This window comes from Erpetoichthys calabaricus, chromosome 1, assembly GCF_900747795.2.
Source record: "Erpetoichthys calabaricus chromosome 1, fErpCal1.3, whole genome shotgun sequence".
Taxonomy (NCBI): Eukaryota; Metazoa; Chordata; class Cladistia; order Polypteriformes; family Polypteridae; genus Erpetoichthys; species Erpetoichthys calabaricus.
Genome location: NC_041394.2, coordinates 333,816,373 through 333,841,829, shown reverse-complemented (window position 1 = coordinate 333,841,829; position 25,457 = coordinate 333,816,373). Strand labels below are relative to the sequence as shown.

Sequence of the window (25,457 nt, the reverse complement as noted above, 5' to 3'; positions counted from 1 at the left end):
CCGTTGTCTTTTCACAGAAGGCTATTTATATTGATTTGCATATTCAATGAGGCGTAATTCTGGGAGGAGTTGGGGCGGGACAGAAGGCGCGTGCACGTGCGTTACTTTTCACGCTGATCGGGATTTATGTAGCGGAAGAACGTGGAAGTTTGCGTACGTACAGATTCCTGCACCTGGATTTTTCTGTGCGTACGCACATTCCTGCTTTTGTGCTTACGCCATGTTATAGTGCGAGTTCTACGCACGGCGTTATACATGAGGCCCCTGGTCACCACTCTACCTTCTGTAACAACTGGCCACTTGTACTTGTTACTATTTATTTATTTATTTATTTTTTATTGTCCTTGCTTTTTTAAAAATAATTTCTAACAATTTTTACTTGTTGCTTACTTTTTATTTGAGCCATGGACACCTGCGTTACCCTGAGAGGATGAATATATATCTAAATCTGGGTGATAGACTTCATCCACTGAAATGTCCCCTCAACCTCCAAATGTACTGTCCATGGTGTTGTTTAAAATCCCCCACTCGGATTGTGTTCCTGACTAACCCCCAAGTGGGTCACCAAACACCTGACAGTTCATTCTACTTCCATTCTGTTCTTTGCTACACGTGTTCAGGTTGCGTCTTTTGTTTTTATTATGCTGCAGTTTCCTTAGCCGGTGTGTTTTAATTATTTTCTTTGTTCACTTTGTGTGGAGCCTTATTGATGTAAATAACAGTGTGTTATTAGTAATCCTCTTTAATAAAACCCGTGTGCATCCAGTGTCCATGTGTGTGTGTCTTCTGGTAAAATGCGCATGCGCGGGGCACGGTGTGATGCTTCAAAGGCCGCCTGACGCGTCACATAAGACAGAGAGGGCAGGACCTATAAAATATTGCACAGCCAATCCAATCGGGTACTGAGACGCGGAGAACAGCTTCCCCAAAGAGGTGGGATTAGTGTTTGTTGTTGTGCAAGTGTTCACTCTGAGGATGTCAGATTTGCGATTAAGAAGCCTGGCCCGGTAAAGTGGAAAGTGGCAGTCGTTGATGGGGTTTTCCTAAATATACGAATTTTCATGATATTACAATAGGATGACTTTTAAAGGTAGATTTATTTTCGCACACATAAAATCCGTTGCTGGGGAGACGCCACACATACAATAATCTGCTGCACGCCAGCACAGATTAAAATACTTGCTGGGAAAATACACAGTACTTGCTGGAGAGACGCCACAAGCACGATTATTAACTACATGCCACACATTATATCAGTTGCTGGGGAGAATCTGCTGATTGCCCACTGTTGTGACAGAAAATTAAATGCATATTATGGACATCAAAGCCAGTATTACTGTCAGAGAAAATTACAGGCATTTTACAGAAATACAAACCAGTATTACTGCGAGAGAAAATTAAAGGCACACAATACAGTGACGCATATTACAGCCACATAAAAGCCAGTATTACTGTAACAGAAAATATTACAGACGTACAAGCCTATATTACTGTGACTATCTACTAAAAACATGCCACCCAAAAAAGAAGAAAAAGATAATGAGCGTCAGAAAAACGCTAAAACTCAGAAGAGCAAATAGATCTATAGAGGAACAGGGAAATGTGCTTAAAGAAAATTCTCAAAGAGAAGGCACTACTGTTCTAGCGCCCGTTATTGTAACGGGCTTAATGTCTAGTATCTTTATAATGTTAGCCAATAATTTTAACAATGTGTATGTAATCAGCATTAATAGTAGTTTGTTCTATTTAAGATTAGCATTTACACATTCAAAAGAGGTTAAAAAGTTTAACTATATAAGTACCTGCATATTCAGGTGTATTTGTGCAGAGGAAACAGACTTGTGCTCTACCACTGAGTGTTGTAACAGCCAGCTGTGCCTGAGATGCAGGCAGCCATACTTGAGCAGCTTCAGCAGTAATCTGTGACTTTCCTTTCCATTGCAGTGCCTACGTGCATTGCTTAGATTTCACTTATTCTTTGCTGCCACCTACTGGGCAATGTAGGAATAGGTCAATTACTATATACAGTATATATATTTTTTAATATACTGTACTATACTCCTAACTTATCTTTCTCTCGATTGTGCATACGTGACCCCATGGTAATACCCAAAGTATTCCGAAACGACATTTGCACTGATTTGTTTTTTATATCTCACACCCTCCTACACCTTTATCATAAGAGCATCCCTTTTCTACGATGGAGCGTTCAATCAGACGAAAATATGAAGCTGGTTTTAAATTAAAAGTCGTTGAAGTGGCGAAAAAAATTGGTAACTGCGCTACTGCAACAAAACTCGATGAGTCTGAGAAACTGATGTGAGATTGGAGGAGGCAAGAAGATGTAAATACAAAAATTACGTGTCCCATTTTTGAACGGGCGTATAAATCGGGGTCTGATGTTATGATCGATTTTTCAGGTTTCAAGAACCGACTCATTTATTTTTATAGTTATATTTTTCTCAAACAAAAAAAAACAAACAAAAAAAAAAAACACTTTATGTTCCCCCCGGGCAATGCTAGGTATTTCAGCAAGTGTATTAATATTTAGGGGTAAACTGCCCCCTTCAACAAAAAAAAAAAAATAAAAATAAAAAAAATGTTTTTGACAGATATGATTGAAATTTTGTGACATTCTAAGGAAAAAAGAAAAATAGACAACATGTTTTTCATTTGTTGATGTCGTTAATAATGCTCTAATGATTGGGGTATCCTACCACACTCCGATCCCTTTTTGCCACACGTGCTGACAGCGATCGCAAACAGGGTGTGCCAGTTTATACAAATGAAGTCCGTCTGCAGAAGCAGAAGGTGAGTTTAGCAAGTGCTTGCTAGGTGCTGTTGAATTTCGGGCCACCGATCAGTTAGAAAGCTATTTAAAACACATTACCCACCCCCTTCATCTTACCTGCAACCTTGTGGAAAACACCAATGCGCGGACTACAACTCCCATCAGCCAGTGCGCTGTTCCAGACGATTTCATCAGGGCTCAAAAACGTAACTAAGGATATCAATAAATGGGGCAGGTCCTCAAAGACAGCAGATAACAATGTCATTGTGTCACTACAGTACAGCAATCATCCTACAGTACTGTCTATTTTTCTCATCTTAGATTGTATTTAGATACCTTGCATTTATAGCAGACATTTTCTATGCTGGGTGGCACGGTGGTGCAGTGGGTAGTACTGCTGCCTAACAGTTAGGAGACCTGGGTTCGCTTCCCGGGTCCTCCCTGTGTGGGGTTTGCATGTTCTCCTTGTGTTTGTGTGGGTTTCCTCCGGGTGCTTCGGTTTCCTCCCACAGTCCAAAGACATGCAGGTTAGGTGCACTGGCGATTCTAAATTGTCCCGTGTGTGTGCTTGGTGTGTGTGTGTGTGTGTACCCGGTGATGGCCTTGCACCCTGTGCTAACTGGGATTGGCTCCAGCAGTTAGGATATAGCGGGTTGGATAATGGATAGATGGATTTTCTATCCGTTAATCCGGACCTTTCTCTGAAAAATATGTTGAAGACTAAAACCCAAAACCCCACCCACCCAAAAAAAAAAACAAAAAAAAAAACCGTCAAACCCAGAATAGCGCTTTGAGTACTGAGAAAAGCGCTATATAAATGTAATGAATTATTATTATTAATTGTTTTTATCAAATTTCATTATTTTGTGAAATGTAACATATTCAGAAGACGCCTCGGCCATTTTAATTATCATTACCGATTGTGATGTTATTATTTGACACAATCTCCGACGTGAGATTCAACCAGCCGGATAGTCGCGGCGTGATGCACTTTGTCAAGCGTGGAATTCATTTTACTGTGTACACCACATAGGACAGGAAATCTGAAACTAATTAATGACACTTTTTTTTAATTTATCAGTGCCTCATCTTGCGTTTCTGAAGAAGCTAACACTGTTGCCTACCTGCATAAATTCTCAATCCAATCCACGATCAGCACTTTTGGAAGTTACAAAAACAAAGCACATCTAATGGAGCCAAGACACAAATGAACAAAGCAAAATGTTTTTTTCTTTTAAAGAAAGGGAGAACAGGACAGTGCTCTTGAGTGATTAAAAGTAATTAGTAATCTTTATTTTTTTGTTGGTAAACCCACTGAATACCGAGGTGGTATTAATTTTAGGATTTGATGCTAATGGAAAGTCAAGGTTTTTAGCAATTTTTAGGCTTGAATGAATCAACTTTAAATGACCTTTGTGACATCACCAAACACATATTTAAATAAAAAAAGTATTGCCTATAGAAAGGTAGTTAGTTACGTAGTACTCCTGATATATCCAATTAACCAGTGGCACTATAATGGAGGCCCATTGACTTTGTGAGTGTGTCACACCTACTCAAATCAGTATGTTTGTAATCACCATTGATTAATCACTCCCCACCGTCCTGTTCAGGACATACACGTTCCTGTCATCATCTTCTCCAGCTACAAATAGTTTCAGACAAACAAGAAAGAAGGGGCATACAGGTGATTAAGTCTTAAACTGCCTTGTCAAATCTGCTTCCCCCTGCCCCTCAGAGTCACCCATTTGCTTGTTCCTTCCAGTTCAGGCTTTCTGGGCTTATATAATGTAAAGTGTCGCTGATTGTTGATATCTGAAACTCACACAAACTAACCTTGGGGAACCGATTACAAGAACATCGATGCAAAGCCTTCAACCACTCTCAAAGCAGACACCTGTAATCCCACAGGCTAGCTGCAGGGGCTAACTACATGAAACGGGCTGATCCAATCAATGGAATGATTTTAACATGAACGCATAAAAAAAACTTTACAAATAATAAAATTCTACAAAAATATCACCCTAGATATTGCCTCCATTCCACCCTCACATTCTAATTTCTGTGACTTCAGTTTATGGAGCCCTGCTCAGTCTCGATGATTCTTCTCATTTGTCTCTTTTGGTTTACCATCTCAATCTGGTTGTCTAAAATAGCCCTCTGCTCTATGACAACATCAACACAGTGTGAACCTTTTGAGTTAACGGCACCAGCCGCTTATTTTCTAACTTCTTTCCCTCCTGCACTGATCCGGATTCATATGTGCTGTTATACCATCTCCTCATCCCATCAGTTTATCTTTTACTTACAGCGGGGAAAACAAGTATTGAACGCGTTGTCATTTTCTTCAGTAAATATATTTCTAATGGGGCTATTTTCACAAAATTTACACCAGATGTCAGTAACAACCCAAGTAATCCAGAGCCAACCTGTCTCGCGCTATAAGGAGAGCTAAGTGGGTATATGCGCAGAGGATCAACAAACAATTCAGCAGCACCAGAGACACACGTCGTATGTGGCAGGGTTTTCAGACAATTACAAACTACAAGCCCAACACACACAGCAGCAATGGTGATGCCTCCCTTCTGGATGAGCTGAACAACTTCTTTGCACGGTTTGAGGCACAGAACAAAGAGCCTGCGAGAAAAGCAACACCTCCCTCCACTGACCAGGCACTCTGTCTCTCCATAAATGACGTGAAGAGGACTCTATCCACAGTCAACCATGCAAGGCTGCAGGACCTGACAACATACCTGGTCGTGTGCTCAAAGAATGTGCCAGTCAACTGGCTGGTGTCTTCACAGACATCTTCAACACATCTCTGAGCCAGTCGTCAGTCCCAGCATACTTCAAGTCAACCACCATCATACCAGTGCCGAAGAAGTCATCATTGACATGCCCGAATGACTACCGACCAGTTGCACTCACGCCAATCATAATGAAGTGCTTCGAAAGGTTAGTCACGTCACACATAAAGACTAATCTCCCTGCCTCCCTTGACCCTCTTCAGTTTGCATACCGCTCAAACAGGTCAACTGAGGATGCCATATGCTCTGCCCTTCACCTCTCCCTGACACAGCTGGATAAAAAAGACACATGTCAGGATGCTATTCAACACAATCATCCCTCAAAAGCTGGTTGTAAAACTGAGCAGGTTGGGCCTGAACACCACCCTCTGCAATTGGATCCTGGACTTCTTGAAAGAGAGGCCCCAGTCAGTTCGGATGGGCTGCAACACTTCCAGCAACATCACACTGAGCGCCACAGGGCTGCGTGCTTAGTCCACTGCTGTTCACCCTGCTGACTCATAACTGCACAGCCACGCAAAACACCATCAAGTTTGCGGATGATACTACAGTGCTGGGACTGATAAGAAGGGATGATGAAACAGCATACAGAGATGAGGTGGAACGGCTGTCTGCATGGTGTGAAGTCAACAATCTCTCAATTTCGACAAAAGAGATAATCGTGGACTTCAGGAAGTCACGTCCTGCCCACATCCCACTCAGCATCAACGGTTTAGATGTGGAGACTGTTAGGAGTACCAAGTTCCTCGGTGTGCACATAACTGAGGAATTTACGTGGACACATAACACCTCATCACTAATCAAGAAAGCCCAGCAGAGACTACACTTCCTGAGGCGACTGAAGCGAGCAAGTCTTCCCCGTTCCATCCTCACCATGTTCTACAGAGGCACCATTGAGAGTGTTCTGACCAGCTGCATCACGGCCTGGTATGGCAACTGCAACATATCCGACCGCAAGCGCCTGCAAAGGATAGTGAAGACAGCAGAGAGCATTATTGGGGTGCCTCTCCCTTCACTACAGGACATATTTTACAAACGCAGTGTCCGCAAGGCCTGCAGCATTGTGCAGGACCCCTTACACCCCTCACATGGACTTTTCACACTTCTGCCATCCAAGAGAAGATACTGCAGCATCAAAGCCAGATCTGCCAGGCTGCAGGAGAGTTTTTACCCCCAAGCTGTTAGACTCCTTAACACCAAGCTGCCCCCTGGAATCTTCAACACGGTCTCAACCACCTCTAAAAACAGAACTTTTATACATGCGAGCCACTGTCCTGCAAAGACAAGTGTGCATGTAGAGAAGAACTGAAAATCTGACACTCTTGTTATCCTTCTGCTGTGAAACATTCTGACCTGTCATTGTTTATACATGTCTTAAACAAGATTTATCATACACTGATAAATAAATAATAATTTCTGTATTATCTATTATTTATTATATTACATATCTTACACATCGATATTGCTGCTACTTCTTTGTCTTGTCTTTGCACAAGGTCTTGTCTTGTTTTAATTTTAATTTAAATTTTAATTCTATTTTTAAATTATTATTTGCACGTCATGTTGTTACACTGTGGACCCTGAGCTTCTTGTATACTTGTATATGGCTGAGATGACAATAAAGTTCACTTTGACTTTGATATACAAAGAAGTCAAACCAAGTTAAGTCCATAAATTATGTGTAAAAGTGAAATGACACCGGGGATAAGTATTGAACACATGACAAAAAGGAGATGGAAAAAAAGGCATGGAAAGCCAAGAAAGCAGCTGAAATCTGTCAGTATTTAGAAAGCAATCCCGATATCCCCCTATCAGGGAAAATGAATATCAGCTGGTTTAGTTCTAATTGATGGCTTACAGGTGCTGGTCATAAAATTAGAATATCATGACAAAGTTGATTTATTTCAGTAATTCCATTCAAAAAGTGAAACTTGTATATTAGATTCATTCATTACACACAGACTGATGTATTTCAAATGTTTATTTCTTTTAATGTTGATGATTATAACTGACAACTAATGAAAGTCCCAAATTCAGTATCTCGGAAAATTAGAATATTGTGAAAAGGTTCAATATTGAAGACACCTGGTGCCACACTCTAATCAGCTAATTAACTCAAAACACCTGCAAAAGCCTTTAAATGGTCTCTCAGTCGAGTTCTGTAGGCTACACAATCATGGGGAAGACTGCTGACTTGACAGTTGTCCAAAAGACGACCATTGACACCTTGCACAAGGAGGGCAAGACACAAAAGGTCATTGCTAAAGAGGCTGGCTGTTCACAGAGCTCTCTGTCCAAGCACATTAATAGAGAGGCGAAGGGAAGGACAAGATGTGGTAGAAAAAAGTGTACAAGCAATAGGGATAACCGCACCCTGGAGAGGATTGTGAAACAAAACCCATTCAAAAATGTGGGGGAGATTCACAGAGTGGACTGCAGCTGGAGTCAGTGCTTCAAGAACCACCACGCACAGACGTATGCAAGACATGGGTTTCAGCTGTCGCATTCCTTGTGTCAAGCCACTCTTGAACAAGAGACAGTGTCAGAAGTGTCTCGCCTGGGCTAAAGACAAAAAGGACTGGACTGCTGCTGAGTGGTCCAAAGTTATGTTCTGTGATGAAAGTAAATTTTGCATTTCCTTTGGAAATCAAGGTCCCAGAGTCTGGAGGAAGAGAGGAGAGGCACAGAATCCACGTTGCTTGAGGTCCAGTGTAAAGTTTCCACAGTCAGTGATGGTTTGGGGTGCCATGTCATCTGCTGGTGTTGGTCCATTGTGTTTTCTGAGGTCCAAGGTCAACGCAGCCGTCTACCAGGAAGTTTTAGAGCACTTCATGCTTCTTGCTGCTGACGAACTTTATGGAGATGCAGATTTCATTTTCCAACAGGACCTTGCACCTGCACACAGTGCCAAAGCTACCAGTACCTGGTTTAAGGACCATGGTATCCCTGTTCTTGATTGGCCAGCAAACCCGCCTGACCTTAACCCCATAGAAAATCTATGGGGTATTGTGAAGAGGAAGATGCAATACGCCAGACCCAACAATTCAGAAGAGCTGAAGGCCACTATCAGAGCAACATGGGCTCTCATAACACCTGAGCAGTGCCACAGACTGATCGACTCCATGATACGCCGCATTGCTGCAGTAATCCAGGCCAAAGGAGCCCCAACTAAATATTGAGTGCTGTACATGCTCACACTTCATGTTCATACCTTTCAGTTGACCAACATTTCTAAAAATCCTTTTTTTGCATTGGTCTTAATTGACATTCTAATTTTCTGAGATACTGAATTTGGGACTTTCATCAGTTGTCAGTTATAATCATCAACATTAAAAGAAACATTTGAAATACATCAGTCTGTGTGTAATGAATGAATCTAATATACAAGTTTCACTTTTTGAATGGAATTACTGAAATAAATCAACTTTGTCATGATATTCTAATTTTATGACCAGCACCTGTATAAAAAGGTTTTTCATTACCAAGGTGTCACAGAAGAATTATCTCATGATGGGTACAAGCAAAGAGCTCCTTCAAGACCTTCACAACCTAATTGTTGCCAAACATACTGACGTTATTGGTTTCAGAAATATTTCTAAACTTCTGACTGTTCCAGTGAGCACCGTTGGGGTCATAATCCGGAAGTGGAAAGAACATCACTTCATCATCAACCGGCCACAACCAGGTGCTCCTTGCAAGATTTCTGACAGAGGAGTGAAAAGAATAATCAGAGGAGTTGTAAAAGAGCCAAGGACCACTCGCTGAGAGCTTCAGAGAGACCTGCAATTAGCAGGTCCAGTTGTTTCAAAGAAAACAATAAAGTAATGCACTTATCTGCCATGGCATACTCACGGTGCAAGACTCCACTGCTGAAGGGAAAGCATGTTGAAGCTCGTTTAAAGTTTGCTGCACAACATTTGGATAAGCCAATGAAATATTGGGAGAATAAAAAGTCTGGTCAGATGAGAAATGGAACTCTTTGGATGTCATTGTACACCATGTTTGGAGGAGAAATGGCACTGCACATCACCCTAAAATCATGGCTTGGGGCTGACAGACTTCATGTAATTGAAGGAAGGATGAATGGAGAAATGTACCGGAACATTCTTGATAAGAATCTGCTGCCATCTACCAGGACGCTGAAGATAAAACGAGGGGGGACTTCTCGGCAAGACAAGGATCCCAAACACACCGCCAAGGAAACTCTCAATTGGTTTTGGAGAAAGAAACTAAAGCTGCTAGAATGGCTCAGTCAAACACCCAACTTGAATCCAATTGAAAATCGATGGAAAGAACTGAAGATCTGAGTTCATAGAAGAGGCCCCTGGAACCTTCAAGATTTGAAGACAGTTTGTGGGGAAGAATGGGCCCAAGTCACACCTGAGCAATACATGCGACTCGTTTCTCCATACAGAAGGCTTTTCAATAAAGTGTGTTCAATACTTATTCTCTGTGTCATTCCACTTTATTACACATAACTTAATTTATGGACTATTTTGATTTCTTTGTATTTGTGGAGTACTTGGGTTGTTACTGACATCTGGTGAAAATTTCATGTCAATAGCCCCATTAGAAATATATTTACTGAGAAAAACGTTGACACGTTCAATATTAATTTTCCCCGCTGTATGGAGACTTCACTAAGTTCAGATTTTTCAACAATCACAAATTTACCCTGATACGCTGAACTGTGATATTGTTTGTTTTATAACATTTCTTGTAATGGTTTGTTCTATAAAGTGCACTACATAAACATGGACTGATTGACTCGTAATCGCTTCTGTCTCGTCCACAGAGTCAATAACTCTTGGATGACAAGAGAAACCTGAAGGCCTGAAGAACAGGAGCTGACTGAACAGATGTGGGGACGGTAGGTGGAAATCGCTACATCAGACCACCAGCTTTGTGGATCCAATTGAGCTTCCAGAGTTGTGTCTGCTGTCAACTGGCTGTAGTTATGATTTATACATTTGTTTGATCTGATTTTTCATTTTTTCATCCAAAAAAGAAAGTTCATGAGCTGTGGATACCTAGGTGGTAAAGTGGACTTTGATACAGTCCAACATAAAAGCTGCCATACTGGATAAATCCTTGATGTCGTGAAGAGGGAATTAAATCAAGGAAAGGACTTCAAGATCAAACGACTCCAGACCTAAGGGTTCACTTCACACAACCAAAATAAAAGGCTTACTTTAATAAAAACAAATCCATCAAGCTCAGCTCACAAGGAGAGCCACAATCTCCTTGAAAACATCAGATTTTTGTAGTACTGAATGTTTGCTCCACTTATTGGTCTGCATATTCTTTTCCACTGTTAAGATTAGACAATGACCTGGCCTGGAGGGTCTATGGGTCCACTTCATGCCTTGAACCACATGCTGTTAGGAGAAGCGGCTCTGAGGGTGAACAAGAAAACAATATAAATTGCTGAACTTAGCGGCTGAGTCCCAATCCTAAGACTTTTGCTCCTAATGGCTGTCCACAAACAGCTTCTTTTATACTAAATTGAACAACAAAGGCAAATTAATTACAAAAAAAAAATGCAAGTGAGCTTCCCAGAGGTATATGTTTTTATTCGATATATTACAGAAAGGCACTAAATTAAAGCAAAGAAAGCCTTTGTGATTCCAGTGCAGAAAATCAACACTCACATGGAGACACATACATAAATACCAGAGACACTCACCGACGGCTCACTAGGTTCGATTACGTGAACTAGGTGTCTAAGAATACGCAGCTAACCTGTAGGAATAGAAACAATATTTCAATTGCTATAAATACTTCGATTTTCATTTTACAGATCTTTCAAAATACAGAAATCTGAGAAAGGGCAGCGCTTCCCTTTCCTCCTACACTTACACATTTCTTCAGTATTTCAGAACCGAGCTCCTTCATTTTTTTTTGTTCCTTCTTTCTATTCAAAAAGAAAAGCATGATCTGTAAAGTATTTGCATCTGATAAACATTTCATTCAGCGTACACAAACAAATCCAAAGTTATTGTGGTGATCACAGTACTTAAAAGTGCAAACATTAGTTTAAAAAATAGTAGTGTTCTGGACCCCGTAATTTTCTTTTTTTGTTCCATAATAAATAAGAAATGTCTAGTGACTAACACTCTTCATCGTTGCCTTCACTCCGTCACAGCTCCTCCTTAAAATATCCCAGTTTTGCAAACGACATTTCTTTCCGTAGCTGCATGACTTCCCAGAACATCTGCTCGGCTGTTGAAGAAACACAACAACATCGTGTGTTTAGTAAGATGAAGATCACTTTTCCTCTCTGCTTAGCCTCAGTGAAAGGTTTTGTTGGCACACTTGAAAGTGTGGCATAGAAACAGTCAGTCAGTGAGTCATTTTCCAACCCACTATATCCTAACACAGTGATCACGGGGGTCTGCTGGAGCCAATCCCAGCTAACACAGGGTGCAAAGCAGGAACAAACCCCGGGTAGGGCGCCAGCACACCGTAGGGCACACACACACACCAGGGACAATTTAGGAACACCAATGTACCTAAACTGCATGTCTTTGGACTGTGGGAGGAAACTGGAGCACCCGCAGACATGGGGAGAACACGCAAACTCCATGCAGGAAGGACCCGGGAAGGAACCCAGGTCTCCTTACTGCGAGGCAGCAGCACTACCACTGTGCCACCCGACATAGAAACAATGATTAAAAAAAAAAAAAAAGGTAAAGGAATCTTCTACTCCAACGTGATAGCAATGAATTAATTATTGGATGTTAATAAAAAATTTAAATAAATCAATCTATCACAGTAATGCATGCTGAGGAACTGCAGAACTTCACAAAGGATGGAGCTTTTGACCTGAAGGTCTGCCTCTCCTCCCCATTCTCTACTCTGATTTTCTGGAATACAGGGAGATAAAATTGATGAGCCACAGCATGAAGTTATGGGAAAGAGTAGTGGAAGCTCGGTTAAGAAGGGAGGTGATTTCATGCCAAGAAAGAGCACCACAGATGCAATGTTTGCTCTAAGGGTGTTGATGGAGAAGTTTAGAGAAGGCCAGAAGGAGTTGCATTGCGTCTTTGTGGACCTGGAGAAAGCATATGACAGGGTGCCTCGAGAGGAGCTGTGGTATTGCATGAGGAAGTCGGGAGTGGCAGAGAAGTATGTAAGAGCTGTACAGAATATGTACGAGGGAAGTGTGACACTAGTGAGGTCTGCGGTAGGAGTGACGGATGCATTCAAGGTGGAGGTGGGATTACATCAGGGATCGGCTCTGAGCCCTTTCTTATTTGCAATGGTGATGGACAGGTTGACAGACGAGATTAGACAGGAGTCCCCGTGACAGCGTCTTAGCGCATGGACTTGTACATGAACTCTGTGCCATAGGCAAGTCGACCCCTTAAAAGTGACGGTGTGAGATCAATAGAAAGTGAGAGCATAAAATTAATAAAAAGGATGCCCTAAGGAGGTATTATAGGCACGACAAGACGAGAGGAGACCCCAAGGTAGACCCAGGGCTTGCTGGGAGGATTACACCTCCCAGATGGCCTGGGAACACCTTGGGATTCCACATTATGATTAGGCAGGTGCTGCGGTGGGCTGGCGCCCTGCCTGGGGTTTGTTTCCTGCCTTGTGCCCTGTGTTGGCTGCGATTGGCTCCAGCAGACCCCCGTGACCCTGTAGTTAGGATATAGCAGATTGGATAATGGATGGAAGGATTAGGCAGGTGTGGCTGGGGAAAGTGACGTATGGGCCTCACAGAATAAATGAATGCAATAAGGATTTGTGAATTTAACCTCCCAAAAAGGCACAGAAACACTACCCACCAACACGGTGTTAAATGCACACTTACCATCCTGCTGTTTTACCAGTCCCTGATGAATATACCGGATGTACGTGAAGAAATTGCAGACAGATGTAATCTAGATAAGAACAAAAATGTTGAGTCACAAGAGTGCATTTTTATTTTAAATGGAAGTAGGCTTTCTAATTTTTCTCTCTTATAAACAAAAACAAGAATTTAAGCATCAGAGTTTTCTTTTTGGTGCAGCTGTCAGAGGACTCAAAGTGCAAATTCATGACAAAAAGCCTGTTACATTTGTGTACAGGGCCCCCATTATTTAGTGTTTGGGTTGGATTTCTGATGCAGCCACTCATTAGGCGCGCCCTCGGTCGTCTCCAAAAGTGAAGGAATTGTTAAACTGCTGTAATCAAAGAGATGGTCCAAGGGACCACCTGCAGTCACGTGAATGGCTAAGAACGTAAAGCTACCCACTCGTAAGTTAACAGGCCCATGACTCCCTTCACATTAGTGCCTAACCAGTAAGCAGATTTTTGGTGTTATCAGAAATAAAGACCTACGTAGGTTCAACTGGATCTTCTTACAGTCCAATCTTTCATTTTCCGACTCACTCTTGTGGTTACGTATCGCACCTCATCTGGCTCATCTGTTATTAACACTGCATTGGTCGACCACTCTGATCATAATGCAGCAATATTCACAGTCTAAATGCCTCTACTCATTCAGATTCTTCCAGAATCCTTAAAAATATCCGTCCCCTTATCCTTGCTGCTTTGTCCTTGTCTTTGTCCTATCTTGCTGACTATCTAAACTCATCCCGCCAACTCATTTTTGGATAAAATAGCTACTTTAAAAGTTTGGCCCCAGAGTATAATTCTGTGCTAAAAACTTGGAATGCCGATACCTGGAGAGACAAGCACAGCCAGGCATTTTCTGACCAGAGATGCACTAATGGCAGTCAGGATCGTCGATTATGGCCGAATAATAAAGAGTGGCCGTGAATACCAAGGGTTCTGTTTTCTGTGGTTAATAAACTTCTTCAGCCTGCCTCCTTCTCTAGTATCAACTATTTCAATACAGAAAATCTTTTCACTTTTTATGTGATAAAATTAACAAGATAAACTGTTCTGTTAATGCTTTTGGAAATAATTCTTTTTAATCACTTTAGAGCTATCTTGTACCCAAGGTAAGGTGGTTAATTCAGATAAGTAATATGCAGCGTCCTCCATAACGTTTAGGATGACGACACATTCAAGGGATATGCAACAAAGTCCTAAATACGACTCCTTTATAGACCTGCCAGTGCTGTGTCCCAAACATTATGGTGTCCTAAAACCTTGTGGTGTAACTGAAATGTCTGCAAATCCTCTTAAACCAGGGGTGTTGAATTCCAGGCGTGGTGGACAGCAGTGGCTGCAGGTTTTCATTCTCACCCTTTTCCTAATCATTGACCAGTTTTCACTACTAATTAACTCCTTTTCCCTTCATTTTAATAGCCCTGTTTTTAAGGATTCAGTCCTCTAAATTAATATGTTTCTTCTTTAAATGGCAGCCAAAAAGAAATGAGATGTGAAACGAGCCAACAGATGACCAACTAAACTGGGATTTCCAACTTCAGCCAATTTAACTCCAATCACTTTCTTAATGAGAAGCCAATTCTTGCTGTTCATTAAACCCGTTATTTAATTCCATGGCATGTTGCTGCTCTCATTCTGCCACAGCATCGTCAAAATGTTTTGGTGACCTGAGAGATCAGCCTTACTGAGACCTTTCACCTCTCTTTATTTTCAGATATTGCGTGATGGGCACAGGGGAGCTGGTCATGTGGTGGTGTGTTTTGTGTCTCATTATTGTTTGGCTGCTAATTAAGTACAAAAAGACAAATAAGGAGCCCAGTCAAGTTCATTAAAACTAAGGCAAGAGAAGTTAATTAGCGGCAAAAACAGGTCACTAATGAAGAAGATGGTTAGAATGAAAACCTGCAGCCACTGGAGTTCGACACCTGTGCCTTAAATGAAACTAAACTCTGCAATGTGCATGTTAGTCACTTCTGAATTGTTTGATTTGTAATTTTAATTAACTGTGGAGCAGAGGGGTAAATAAGGAAAATTGTGTCATTGTCCCAAACATTATGGAGGCCACTGTAGATGTTCTGAGGTAAGGTAATTATGGCACCATGTGGCATGCAAGTAAGAATTTCTCTGTACACGAGACAATAAGAAATGTATAAACCCAAAATGCTAGTTCATCATCCTCTCTTTACTACATTTTCACTAATTTCATCTTCATCTATCAATGACCCACAATGATAAGTAAATCTGTAGTGTGGATGTGTTTATGACAGCAAACTCTGAGCAAATAAGCCTATTAATAGAGCATTTGATACCTTCAATCATGCCATTCCTACAGCCCAGAATGGAGAGAATCCTGGGCATCTCTGGCCCTGCTCTCTACTAGTTTAAATCCTAACTTAATAACAGACTAGATTTTGTCGGACATCTGCCTTTCTATATCTACATGCTTCCCCTTGGCCACATTATTCAGTTTTGGACTAGAAGGACATTTTTATGCTTGTGAAACTCGGATCTATTTTAGTGTTAAAAGTGGACGTTCATCAGAAATCTCTCATCTCACAACTTACCTTGAAGAAAACATCAAGGAGTGCCTAATGAACTGAGCAAATCTGAATTCACGCTCCGTGATGACACCAACATGCTTTCATCTTTAACTAGGAAACGTGGCCTAATTTTTGATTCCTCCATTTCTTATTCAACATCAATAACCTCCGGCAGCACTAAAGTCCTGTTTGTCCACGCTGGGACACTGATGTTGGTAACTTTGTTCTGCCCCAAGCTAACTTGTGCTCTAGGGGTGACTGGGCCCTCAGCTCTGTTACATCGTGAAATGGCCTCGCTAAAATAATTTGATTGGCTGAATCAATTCATTCTTTAAAAACAAATAAGACATTTAACTGACCTGGACATTCTTATCTCCTCTCTCTATATTTGGCAATGGTTTGTTTCTTGAAGTTTGAATTTTTAGCCTTGTTTATGGTCTCTTATTCTAATTCAGAACTGTGTAGTTCCTTTTTCTTTCATTTGTTGCTTAATGTTTGACTATCAGTTTGTATCCAGTGTAGTTTATTTGATCTTTTCCTGTGCTTTTTTTTTTTTGTTGTTGTTCTTTATTTCGCCTTATACAATTTCTTGGATTAGGAATTTGTTAGTTTTTGCATATCCCTTGGGGTCAGAGCGCAGGGTCAGCCATTGTACAGCGCCCCCTGGAGCAATTACAGGTTAAGGATCTTGCTCAAGGGTCCAGCAAAGTAGGATCTCTTTTGGCAGTGACGGGGATTTGAACCAGCAACCTACCAGCACAGATTCTTAGCCTCAGAGCCACCACTCCACCCCACTCTGAGTATGCGAAAGGAGTTATATTACTAAAATGTACTGTATTATTTATTCATACAGGTGCATCTCAATAAATTAGAATATCATCGAAAAGTTAATTTGTTTCAATAATTCAATTCAAAAAGTGAAACTCATATATTATAGAGATTCATTACACACAGAGTGATATATTTCAAGTGTTTATTTCTTTTCATTTTGCTGATTATGGCTTACAGGTAATGAAAACTCAAAATTCAGTACCTCAGATAATTAGAATTTCACATAAGACCAATAAAAAAATGATTTTTAATACAGAAATGTTGGCCTACTGAAAAGTCTGTCCACATACACACTCAATACTTGGTCAGGGCTACTTTTGCATGAATTACTGCATCATGGAGGCGATCAGCCTGTGGCACTGCTGAGGTGTTAAGGAAGCCCAGGATGCTTTGATCGCGGCCTTCAGCTCGTCTGCATCATTGGCTGTGGTGTCTCTCATCTTCCTTTTGATAGATTCTCTATGGGGTTTAGGTCAAGCGAGTTTGCTGGCCAGTCAAGCACAGTGATGCCATGGTCATTAAACCAGGTATTGGTACTGTTGGCAGTGTGGGCAGGTGCCAAGTCCTGCTGGAAAATGATATCAGCATCTTCATAAAGCTTATCAGCAGAGGGAAGCATGAAGTGCTCTAAACTTTCCTGGTAGACGGCTGCACTGACTTTGGACTTGATAAAACACTGTGGACCAACACCAGCAGTTGCCATGGCTCCCCCAAATCATCACTGACTGTGGAAACTTCACACTGGACCCTCAAGCAACTTGGATTCTGTGCCTCTCCACTCTTCCTCCAGACTCTGGGACCTCGATTTTCAAATGAAATTCAAAATTTACGTTCATCTGAAAAGAGTACTTTGGACCACTGAGCTGTTAACAGTCCAGTCCGTTTTCTCCTTAGCCCAGGTAAGACGCTTCTGACATGGTCTCTAGTTCAGGAGTGGCTGGACACAAAGACTGCTGTGACAGTTGTAGCCCACGTCCTGGATACACATGTCTATGTGTGGTGGCTCTTGAAGCACTGACTCCAGCTGCAGTCCACTCCTTGTGAATCTCCACCAAATTCTCAAATGGGCTGTGCTTCACAATCTTCTCAAGGCTGCCATTATCCCTGTTCCTTGTGCACCTTTTTCTGCTGTCACACTTCATCTTTCCATTAATATGCTTGGATACAACACTCTGAACAGCCAGTTTCTTTAGCAATGACCTTTTGTGGCTTACCCTCCTTGTGTGGCCTACTGAGTCAGACTGAGAGACCATTTAAAGGCTCAGGACACCTTTGCTGGTGTTTTGGGTTAATAAGCAGAGTGGAGTGGGACACCAGGAGTCTACAATATTGAACCTTTTCACAATATTCTAATTTGCTGAAGTACTGAATTTTGAGTTTTCATTAGCTATAAGCCATAATCAGCAAAATGAAAAGAAATAAATGCTTGAAATATATCACTCTGTGTGTAATGAATCTATATAATATATGAGTTTCACTTTTTGAATTGAATTACTGAAATAAATTCAATTTTCGATGATATTCTAATTTATTGAGATGCACCTGTATTATTCTTACCTAATCTAATGTTGTTTTCTTTTCTTGTCACTTTCTCTTTGACATCTTGTAACGCACTTTGAGTTACATTCCATGTATGAAAATGTGCTATAGAAACAAATGTTGTTGTTGTTGTTATTATTACTTTTTTTATCATGACTTATTAGTGTTTGCACAATTATCATATAAACAACAACCTTTTTATTTAAAGTTCTCCCTCCCACAGGAGATCTGAAAGCTCATCGCAATGTCACAGACCTGTAAAAAGTTTCATATAAAATACATTCAATTGTATACTTACCCTATACCTACAAAATGGAGACACATAGTAGTAGTTGCTGGAGTCTCCAAACTTGATTCTATGCTTGCATGTCTTGGCCTGACCACTGAGTGCACATTTTCTAAACAATAAAAAAAAAATACACACATAAAGGACAACATTACTATAAAACTTTAAAAAAACATGTTAACCTTTTTCAAAACGATGAAGACAGACATCAAATGTCAGAGGCTCAGCCTGACTGTCTAAACACAGTTTGACAATTTCTTCACTGTTGACTAAAGATGGTGTACGTTTTTATTTGTAAGCCTTATTCCAGAAGAAAAGAACACAAAAAATGTGTCCTGTGTCCACAGTAAGAGATCATACCTGCAGATATTTAAAATTCAAGTTATTGTCATAAATCACTGCACTAATTATAAATCCAACATGTTACACAGTATTAAAAATAGTGTATAGTCCGTATGAAACTAAACACAGTGATGAGCACAAATCACCCAGAATTCCAAACTCTCTCAATCATCCTGTAGTACCGTGTTAGCCATTATGGATGCAATGAGAAGTCAAAGCAAAATGACCCCCTTTACTGGCTAACTAAAAAGATTACAATATGGAAGCTTTCGAGGCAACTCAGGCCCCTTCTTCCCCCTTGTTACTTCAAGTTCTTGCTTGCTGAAGGCCCCATTGCTTCTTCAAGTAAGATGTAACTGCCCTAAGAAGGGGCCTGAGTTGCCTCGAAAGCTTCCATATTATAATGTTTTTAGTTAGTCAATAAAGTGTATCATTTCGCTTGACTGATCAATTATCCTGAATGCAAGAATGTGGAGCCCGACTTTTTTTTTTGCTCTAGTTTTTTTACTCCTTGTGCCGGTTATGGCTGGTTAGTCTTAGTGATGCCAACATAAGTGGCAAAGAGAGGTCCACATGTGACACCGGTCATCATCGCCTGGCTTTGGGCGACACTTAGAAAGTGCAGAAAAGCAAGCAGACTGTAAGCTGACAGGATCTAGGAGAGTCACCATCTCATTGCAGGCTGAGGTGAATACTGGAACTAATGGGGTGTGCCCAGCTACCAGCAAAACACCAGCAAATGAAGCCTGAACAGCCCGATTATGAGAATGAGCAGGAGAGCAACAACAAATCTGTGGAAGCGGTTTTCAGTAGCTCAGTTATCAAGATATTATAGGTTTCACACTCCAGATGGAATTGAAGATAATGAATAATAATAGGAAAATAAAATTAGAACAAACAAACAAATATAGATTCCAGAATTATTTACAAAAAACAAAAGGCATTAACACCTAGAAATAAGAGTTTGGCATGACAGAGTGAATTATGGGTTCCATTACCACTCAGTGCTAGTCTTCCAGAAGACCTTTCGTCTTAACAGACCACTTCTTCATGGCATACACTAAATGGAGAGTCCAGGATACGAGTAAGGAGCCACGCTTGAGGAAGCGGTTGGTGACAAATGTCTTGTACCCAGGTAGCCCACATGGCCCTTTCTGAACACAGAAACTGCAAAGCAAATAGTGAGGACTGCATAGGCGGTGAGTTGAATCTTTTCAAGTTTACTGAATGATCAAGAGAGAGCCATGAGGTGCTTAAAATTATCACGAGGATGTTACACATAGTGTCAGCCAATACTTTAAAATCAGGTTTTGAGATGTATATGGGGACATGAAGAAGTCATTTTAGAGTACATTTTAAATGAAGTTTAAGAAATATTTCTTCACACGGAGTACTACATAGAGTCCCTGGTTACTTTAAATTACATTTTTTAAAAGCTGGTGAAAAGTGAATGAAGATGTTGGGTTGAATGTTCTGTTTTAATTGTAACTTTACTCGTGCAGCATTCAGAGTTTTGGCTGTTACAGACTTAGCAGTGGAGCAGAGGACCATGACATCAGTACGTGTGGTTTATGGGACCATAGCCAAAAAAAAAAAATCATACAAAAAACAGTAGAAAGGACATCACAACTGGTATTTTCATGCTAGGGAAATACTAAACTTGACTGGAAACTTTATTGGAAGTTGGAAAGACAACTCTGTGCAACTCCCCAATCCAGCAAATACGGCCACCAGAAAAGGGGGCACTGCCAAAAGCAGGTGGTGTGGCTGAAAAGGTCCTGTATAAGTAATACAACATTTAAAACTATTTAGGTCTTCAAAAAAATCAGGAATGTCATCCCAAGGTGCAAATAACATTTTAACATACAAAGGATTCCTCGTCTATAGAAGTGTCCACTAAATTTAATTCCTGTACTTTTTTCACCCCCAACAGTGAATGACTGAGATGGAAAGAGCAGCCCCCTTATCAGCTGTGCTCATTTGTCTCTGCTCCTTCTTTCTGAGCATTTCTGTCAATGTGCCTAAGGTAAGGATAGACATCTTCTGACTTGAGAGGTGACTGAATTTTAAAAATTCTTACCAGGATATTTCTCTCTATTATAAAAGAAAATCCTGAGACGAGACGAGACTTTTTCCAAGAGATTTTTTCAAGTCCCGCCCTCCTCTCAACCATATTCAACCACGCACACGGTCCACTCACCTCTCATATGTGTGAATGCTTTTGACAGACACAGTTCCTGCTCTCTCAGCTCTTATAAATTTTTATGTTTTCCTCACTTTAAGATCCCAAATAAAGAAGACGTATTATGTCCAAATCTTATTGAAGAATTTCATCCTGAAGAGTTATCAACAGAAAAAATGAGTACCTGGGCAATCCTAGCAGCGAGAAACGATGAAGTCAAACGAACATGAAAATTGTCAATCGGTTACACGGCAAATTGGTTAAATGCGTATCAATCAACTATGCTGAAACAGTTGGTGGTGATGGTGCGGAAGATGTAAACATCAACTTACAATATCACAATGAATATCTACAACCGTTAACACCTTCCAGTCTTCCACCACACGAATTACAGTAGAAAGAAGGATTTATCCAAGAAAGGTAATGTAGTACATCTTCAGGGGATATCATTAGACAACAAAGGAGATCTTCCTCACAGGTGGCGCCGTGGTAGTGCTGCTGCTTTGCAGTAAGGAGACTGTGGAAGATTGGGGGTTCGCTTCCCGGTTCCTCCCTGTGTGGACAGCGCTTTGAGTACTGAGAAAAGCGCTATATAAATGTAATGAATTATTATTATTATCTTGATATGCCATTTGTATTAAAATGTTAAGTGTCCCATTAGAATAGCTTTTGTTATGACAATTAACAAATCACAGAGACAAACATTCAAAAAAAGTCGGTTTATTTATTACAGAGAAAGAAACGAAATTCACTTGTGGGCAGTTATACGTTGCAAGTCCAAATCAAAATTCAATGCATTATTGACTAAAATTTCATTCAAAAGATTGTTTTAACTGAAGTTTTACAGTAAAAGTGCAAGTTTAAAAAGTAGCTGCGTGTTAATTTCAAAGTCAAACTGAACAAAATCGTATAATGCAATGAATAACTCTTAACGCAACATGAAATAATTTACTTTCAAATTATTACATTTTACTATTTTTTACTATGGTTAATTACTCGCTGTAATGTAAAACAGTTGGTTCTATTATGCATATGTAACAATTCCCATGAAAAGAACAATCTGTTTAAATTGTACATCCGCATCCCCATACGCGAGTGAGAGAAATGCAAAGTGGCTAGTGCATAGCACAGGTCCGGGGGTTGGTAAGCAAAGTGAGTAGGGGGGCAAAGCCCCCTAGTATTTATAAATAATGAATATGAAAATGTGGTTATCCCACTCATTTCAGTCACACCTCAGTGTAGCTCCCAAACCTTTCACCTTTAAAATAGTCAAGCTCAGGTTCTGCATTTAATTTTAGATACTTTGAATGACCATTCATCTTTATCCTTATCGCTTCCATTTTTATTCCACTTTCTGTAATTCACACATATTGTTCTTCCTTTATTTGTTTAAAACTACCACCAAGAGACTAAACATTGTTGTCAACTTGACAATGCTCTGTTCAGAACTACCAGTGCTGGAAAGGGAGTAGCAACACTACTTTAGGAGTCACTGAGCACAACTACTCAATGTTTGGACCAGTAAGCCTCAGAGTTACGTTCTACTTGTACACACAATGTTTGATTGGTCCTCATGCAGAAAGAAAGAGAGAAGAGAGAAAGAAAGGAAGAGAAAATGAGAGAGAGAGAAAGAAAGAGAGAAAGAAAGAAAGAGAGAAAGAGAGAAAGAGAGAAAGAAAGAAAGAAAGAAAGGAGAGAAAGAAAAAGAAAGAAAGAGAGAAAGAAAAAGAAAGAAAGAGAGAAAGAAAGAAAGAAAGAAAGAAAGAAAGAAAGAAAGAAAGAAAGAAAGAAAGAAAGAAAGAAAGAATTGTTGGGAGTTTTGGAATGCGGTGCTGATCAGGTTGTAAGGCCTACAAAGAGATCTTTTATTATAATTTTATATGGAAAAGTATTAATCAGAATCATAAAACTTTTTTAATCCTGAGTGAAACTATTGATGTTATAAGTGTAAACATAGATAATGGTGCAAATAACACTAAGCTTAAATACAAAAAAATAGGCATGTAAAATAAAAAAAATATATAAATAGAATACAAATATCAAAATAAAGTACAAGAAATCATCATTTACAAATATCTACAGGTACATGGTAATGAAATCCAATAAGCACAGTGCATGCGAGTATCTTACAAAATCCCTAGTATACTAGACAATAACAGCATGGTGAGCCTTAAGTGCTTCTTATAATAATAATATATTGCACAATCTGAGAGCAAAAAAGGTATTCATGTGAGAAGAACAGACAAGTTATATTGCACGTGTAAGTAGCTAAAAATGTATTGGGATATCCATTAGAGAAGAAGGAAACAGCTTATAGTGTGGATGAGTGACCAGAAGAGGTGTTCTAGAGTCTGAAGGCTGTAAGGAAGAAGGATTTCCAGTGGCGTCGTTCAGTGGAGAACTTTACTGCTGAAAACGCTCCTCTGTCTCCGACCACAACACTAGGAAGTGGCTGATCAGCATTTTCAATAACAGACTGAAGTCTACACAACATTCTCCAGTCTGCCACCGTTTCCAAGCTGTCCGGTTTCTCTCCTATCACAGGGCCAGCCTTCTGAATTAGTTTGTTTAGCCTCTTACTGTCTGTCACTTTCATATTAAGCACTCAAAAGACTCAGGAATAAAAATATAAACTGCAATGCTACCCAGAGCACAAGACGAGGATGAGAAGTTTCAGCAACAGACATCTGTGCAGGGAATTACTGCAGGGCTACTTTGTGTAATTCTTTTTCTTTTGCTGAAGCAATTCTCATCAAATTACAAGCACGTTACTGTATATTTATGAGCCTATTACGATGCCTAACCTGTCTGAGGGTGGCACGGTGGTAGTGCTGCTGCCTCGCTGTAAGGAGACCATGGTTCACATCCCAGGTCCTCCCCGCATGGAGTTTGCATGGGTCTCTAGCGGGTGCTCTGGTTTCCCCCCATATGTCTAAGGACATGCAGGTTAGGTAACTTGGTGACACTAAATTGGCCCTAGTGTGTGGTTGGGGTGGATGTGTAGGTGTGTGTGTGTTTGCGCCCAGCAATGGACTGGCACCCTGCCCGGGATTTGTTCCTGCCTTGTGCCCTATGCTACCTGAGTTAGGGTCCAGCAGACCCTCGCAACTTTGTTCAGGAGTAAGTGGGCTGACTGGCTAAGCAATCCGAAGGGCTACTATTATACCGGACAACTCCACTCTCTGCCCAAGGAAAACATCTTTGAGATGCAGAGCAGTAAACTTGCATGATCTTTTGGGACATAACAGCATGACGAACTTAACAATCATGACGCCTGATTCTCTGTTTAACAAGGAACGAGATTTCAAACTAAGAGTATGAGTAACACTTAGAGAGCAAAACAAGAATGCTAAAGCATTAAGCTTCAAAGAGAAAGACATCTAGTAGAAGAAAAGCACATTAGAGGCATGAAAAATGTTAATGTTGAGCAGACTAGAAGGCAGTAAGTGCCAGCAATTCACAATAAACCAAAAAAGGAAGAGGAAAAAACACCTAGCATCATGCATCTAGCATGCCAGACAGAAACAGGACCGCTTATGTAACTTTTTCCTTACAGCTTGCTGCTGCTGGCTAAGCATTATGTTAAAAAGGAAGCCGCCATGCTTATTAGTCTTGTCTGTGAGCACTCATCTCCAAGGGAACTGCTGGACCTCCTTGTACTAAAAGCAAAGTAATTCAACATCCTGTGACTCCAATTTATTAAAAAAGAACTCAGAAAGTGGAGGAGCCATTGACTAGGCAGACCGGGAGCTCATAACTTCTGACTATAATAATAATAATAATAATAATACAGGCGGAGTGGTGGCTCTGAGGCTAGGGATCTGCACTAACAATCTGAAGGTTGCCGGTTCGAATCCCGTAAATGCCAAAAGGGACTCTGCTCTGTTAGGCCCTTGAGCAATGCCCTAAACCTGCAATTGCTGAGCGCTTTGAGTAGTGAGAAAAGCGCTATATAAATGCAAAGAATTATTATTATTGTTATTAATAATCAAAAAAAAGGTCCTTGAAGATGGCCTGATTCCTTAAGAAAAAGATGCTGCCTGAATTGAAGGAGATATCTCAGGTTCCAGCAGGATGGTGCCAGGAGTTTTTTAGGCATATACATCACCCTGAAGTGAGTCGGACATTCCCTGGAAGAAGCGTCTGAGTTAAAGTTAAAGGCTGCTCCTGGCTATAAAGCCAGTGAGTTAAGATTGGGGTGCAGGCAGGGTGGTGTAGTGGTTAAGGTTTTGGACTTCAAGCCCTGAGGTTGTGGGTCCAAATCCCGCTACTGACACTGTGTGACCCTGAGCAA

The 25,457-nt window shown here is 40.6% G+C and overlaps 2 protein-coding genes across 5 annotated transcripts in view; both read right to left on the bottom strand.

Moving 5' to 3' along the window:
- Positions 1 to 25,457, bottom strand: part of LOC114665320 (gastrula zinc finger protein XlCGF57.1-like) — an 895,535-nt gene that overhangs the window by 35,233 nt on the left and 834,845 nt on the right. The window lies entirely within an intron of this gene.
- The window catches only part of rab3ip (RAB3A interacting protein (rabin3)), a 56,520-nt gene continuing 41,820 nt past the window's right edge, over positions 10,758 to 25,457 (bottom strand). Inside the window, exons 7-11 of one of the 4 annotated variants that reach the window (XR_003718590.2) lie at positions 18,652 to 18,751; positions 13,418 to 13,487; positions 11,713 to 11,820; positions 11,285 to 11,340; positions 10,758 to 10,994 (exon numbers count right to left, since the gene is read on the bottom strand). Coding sequence is in view for 2 of the 4 variants with exons in the window: in XM_051927299.1 (XP_051783259.1) it covers positions 11,738 to 11,820; positions 13,418 to 13,487; positions 18,652 to 18,751 (253 nt within the window). In the remaining 2 variants the exon portion in view is untranslated. Of the gene's footprint in view, positions 10,995 to 11,150; positions 11,821 to 13,417; positions 13,488 to 18,651; positions 18,752 to 25,457 lie in introns of those variants that run through there. The other 3 variants (XR_003718589.2, XM_051927299.1, XM_051927310.1) reach the window with 3 other exon arrangements.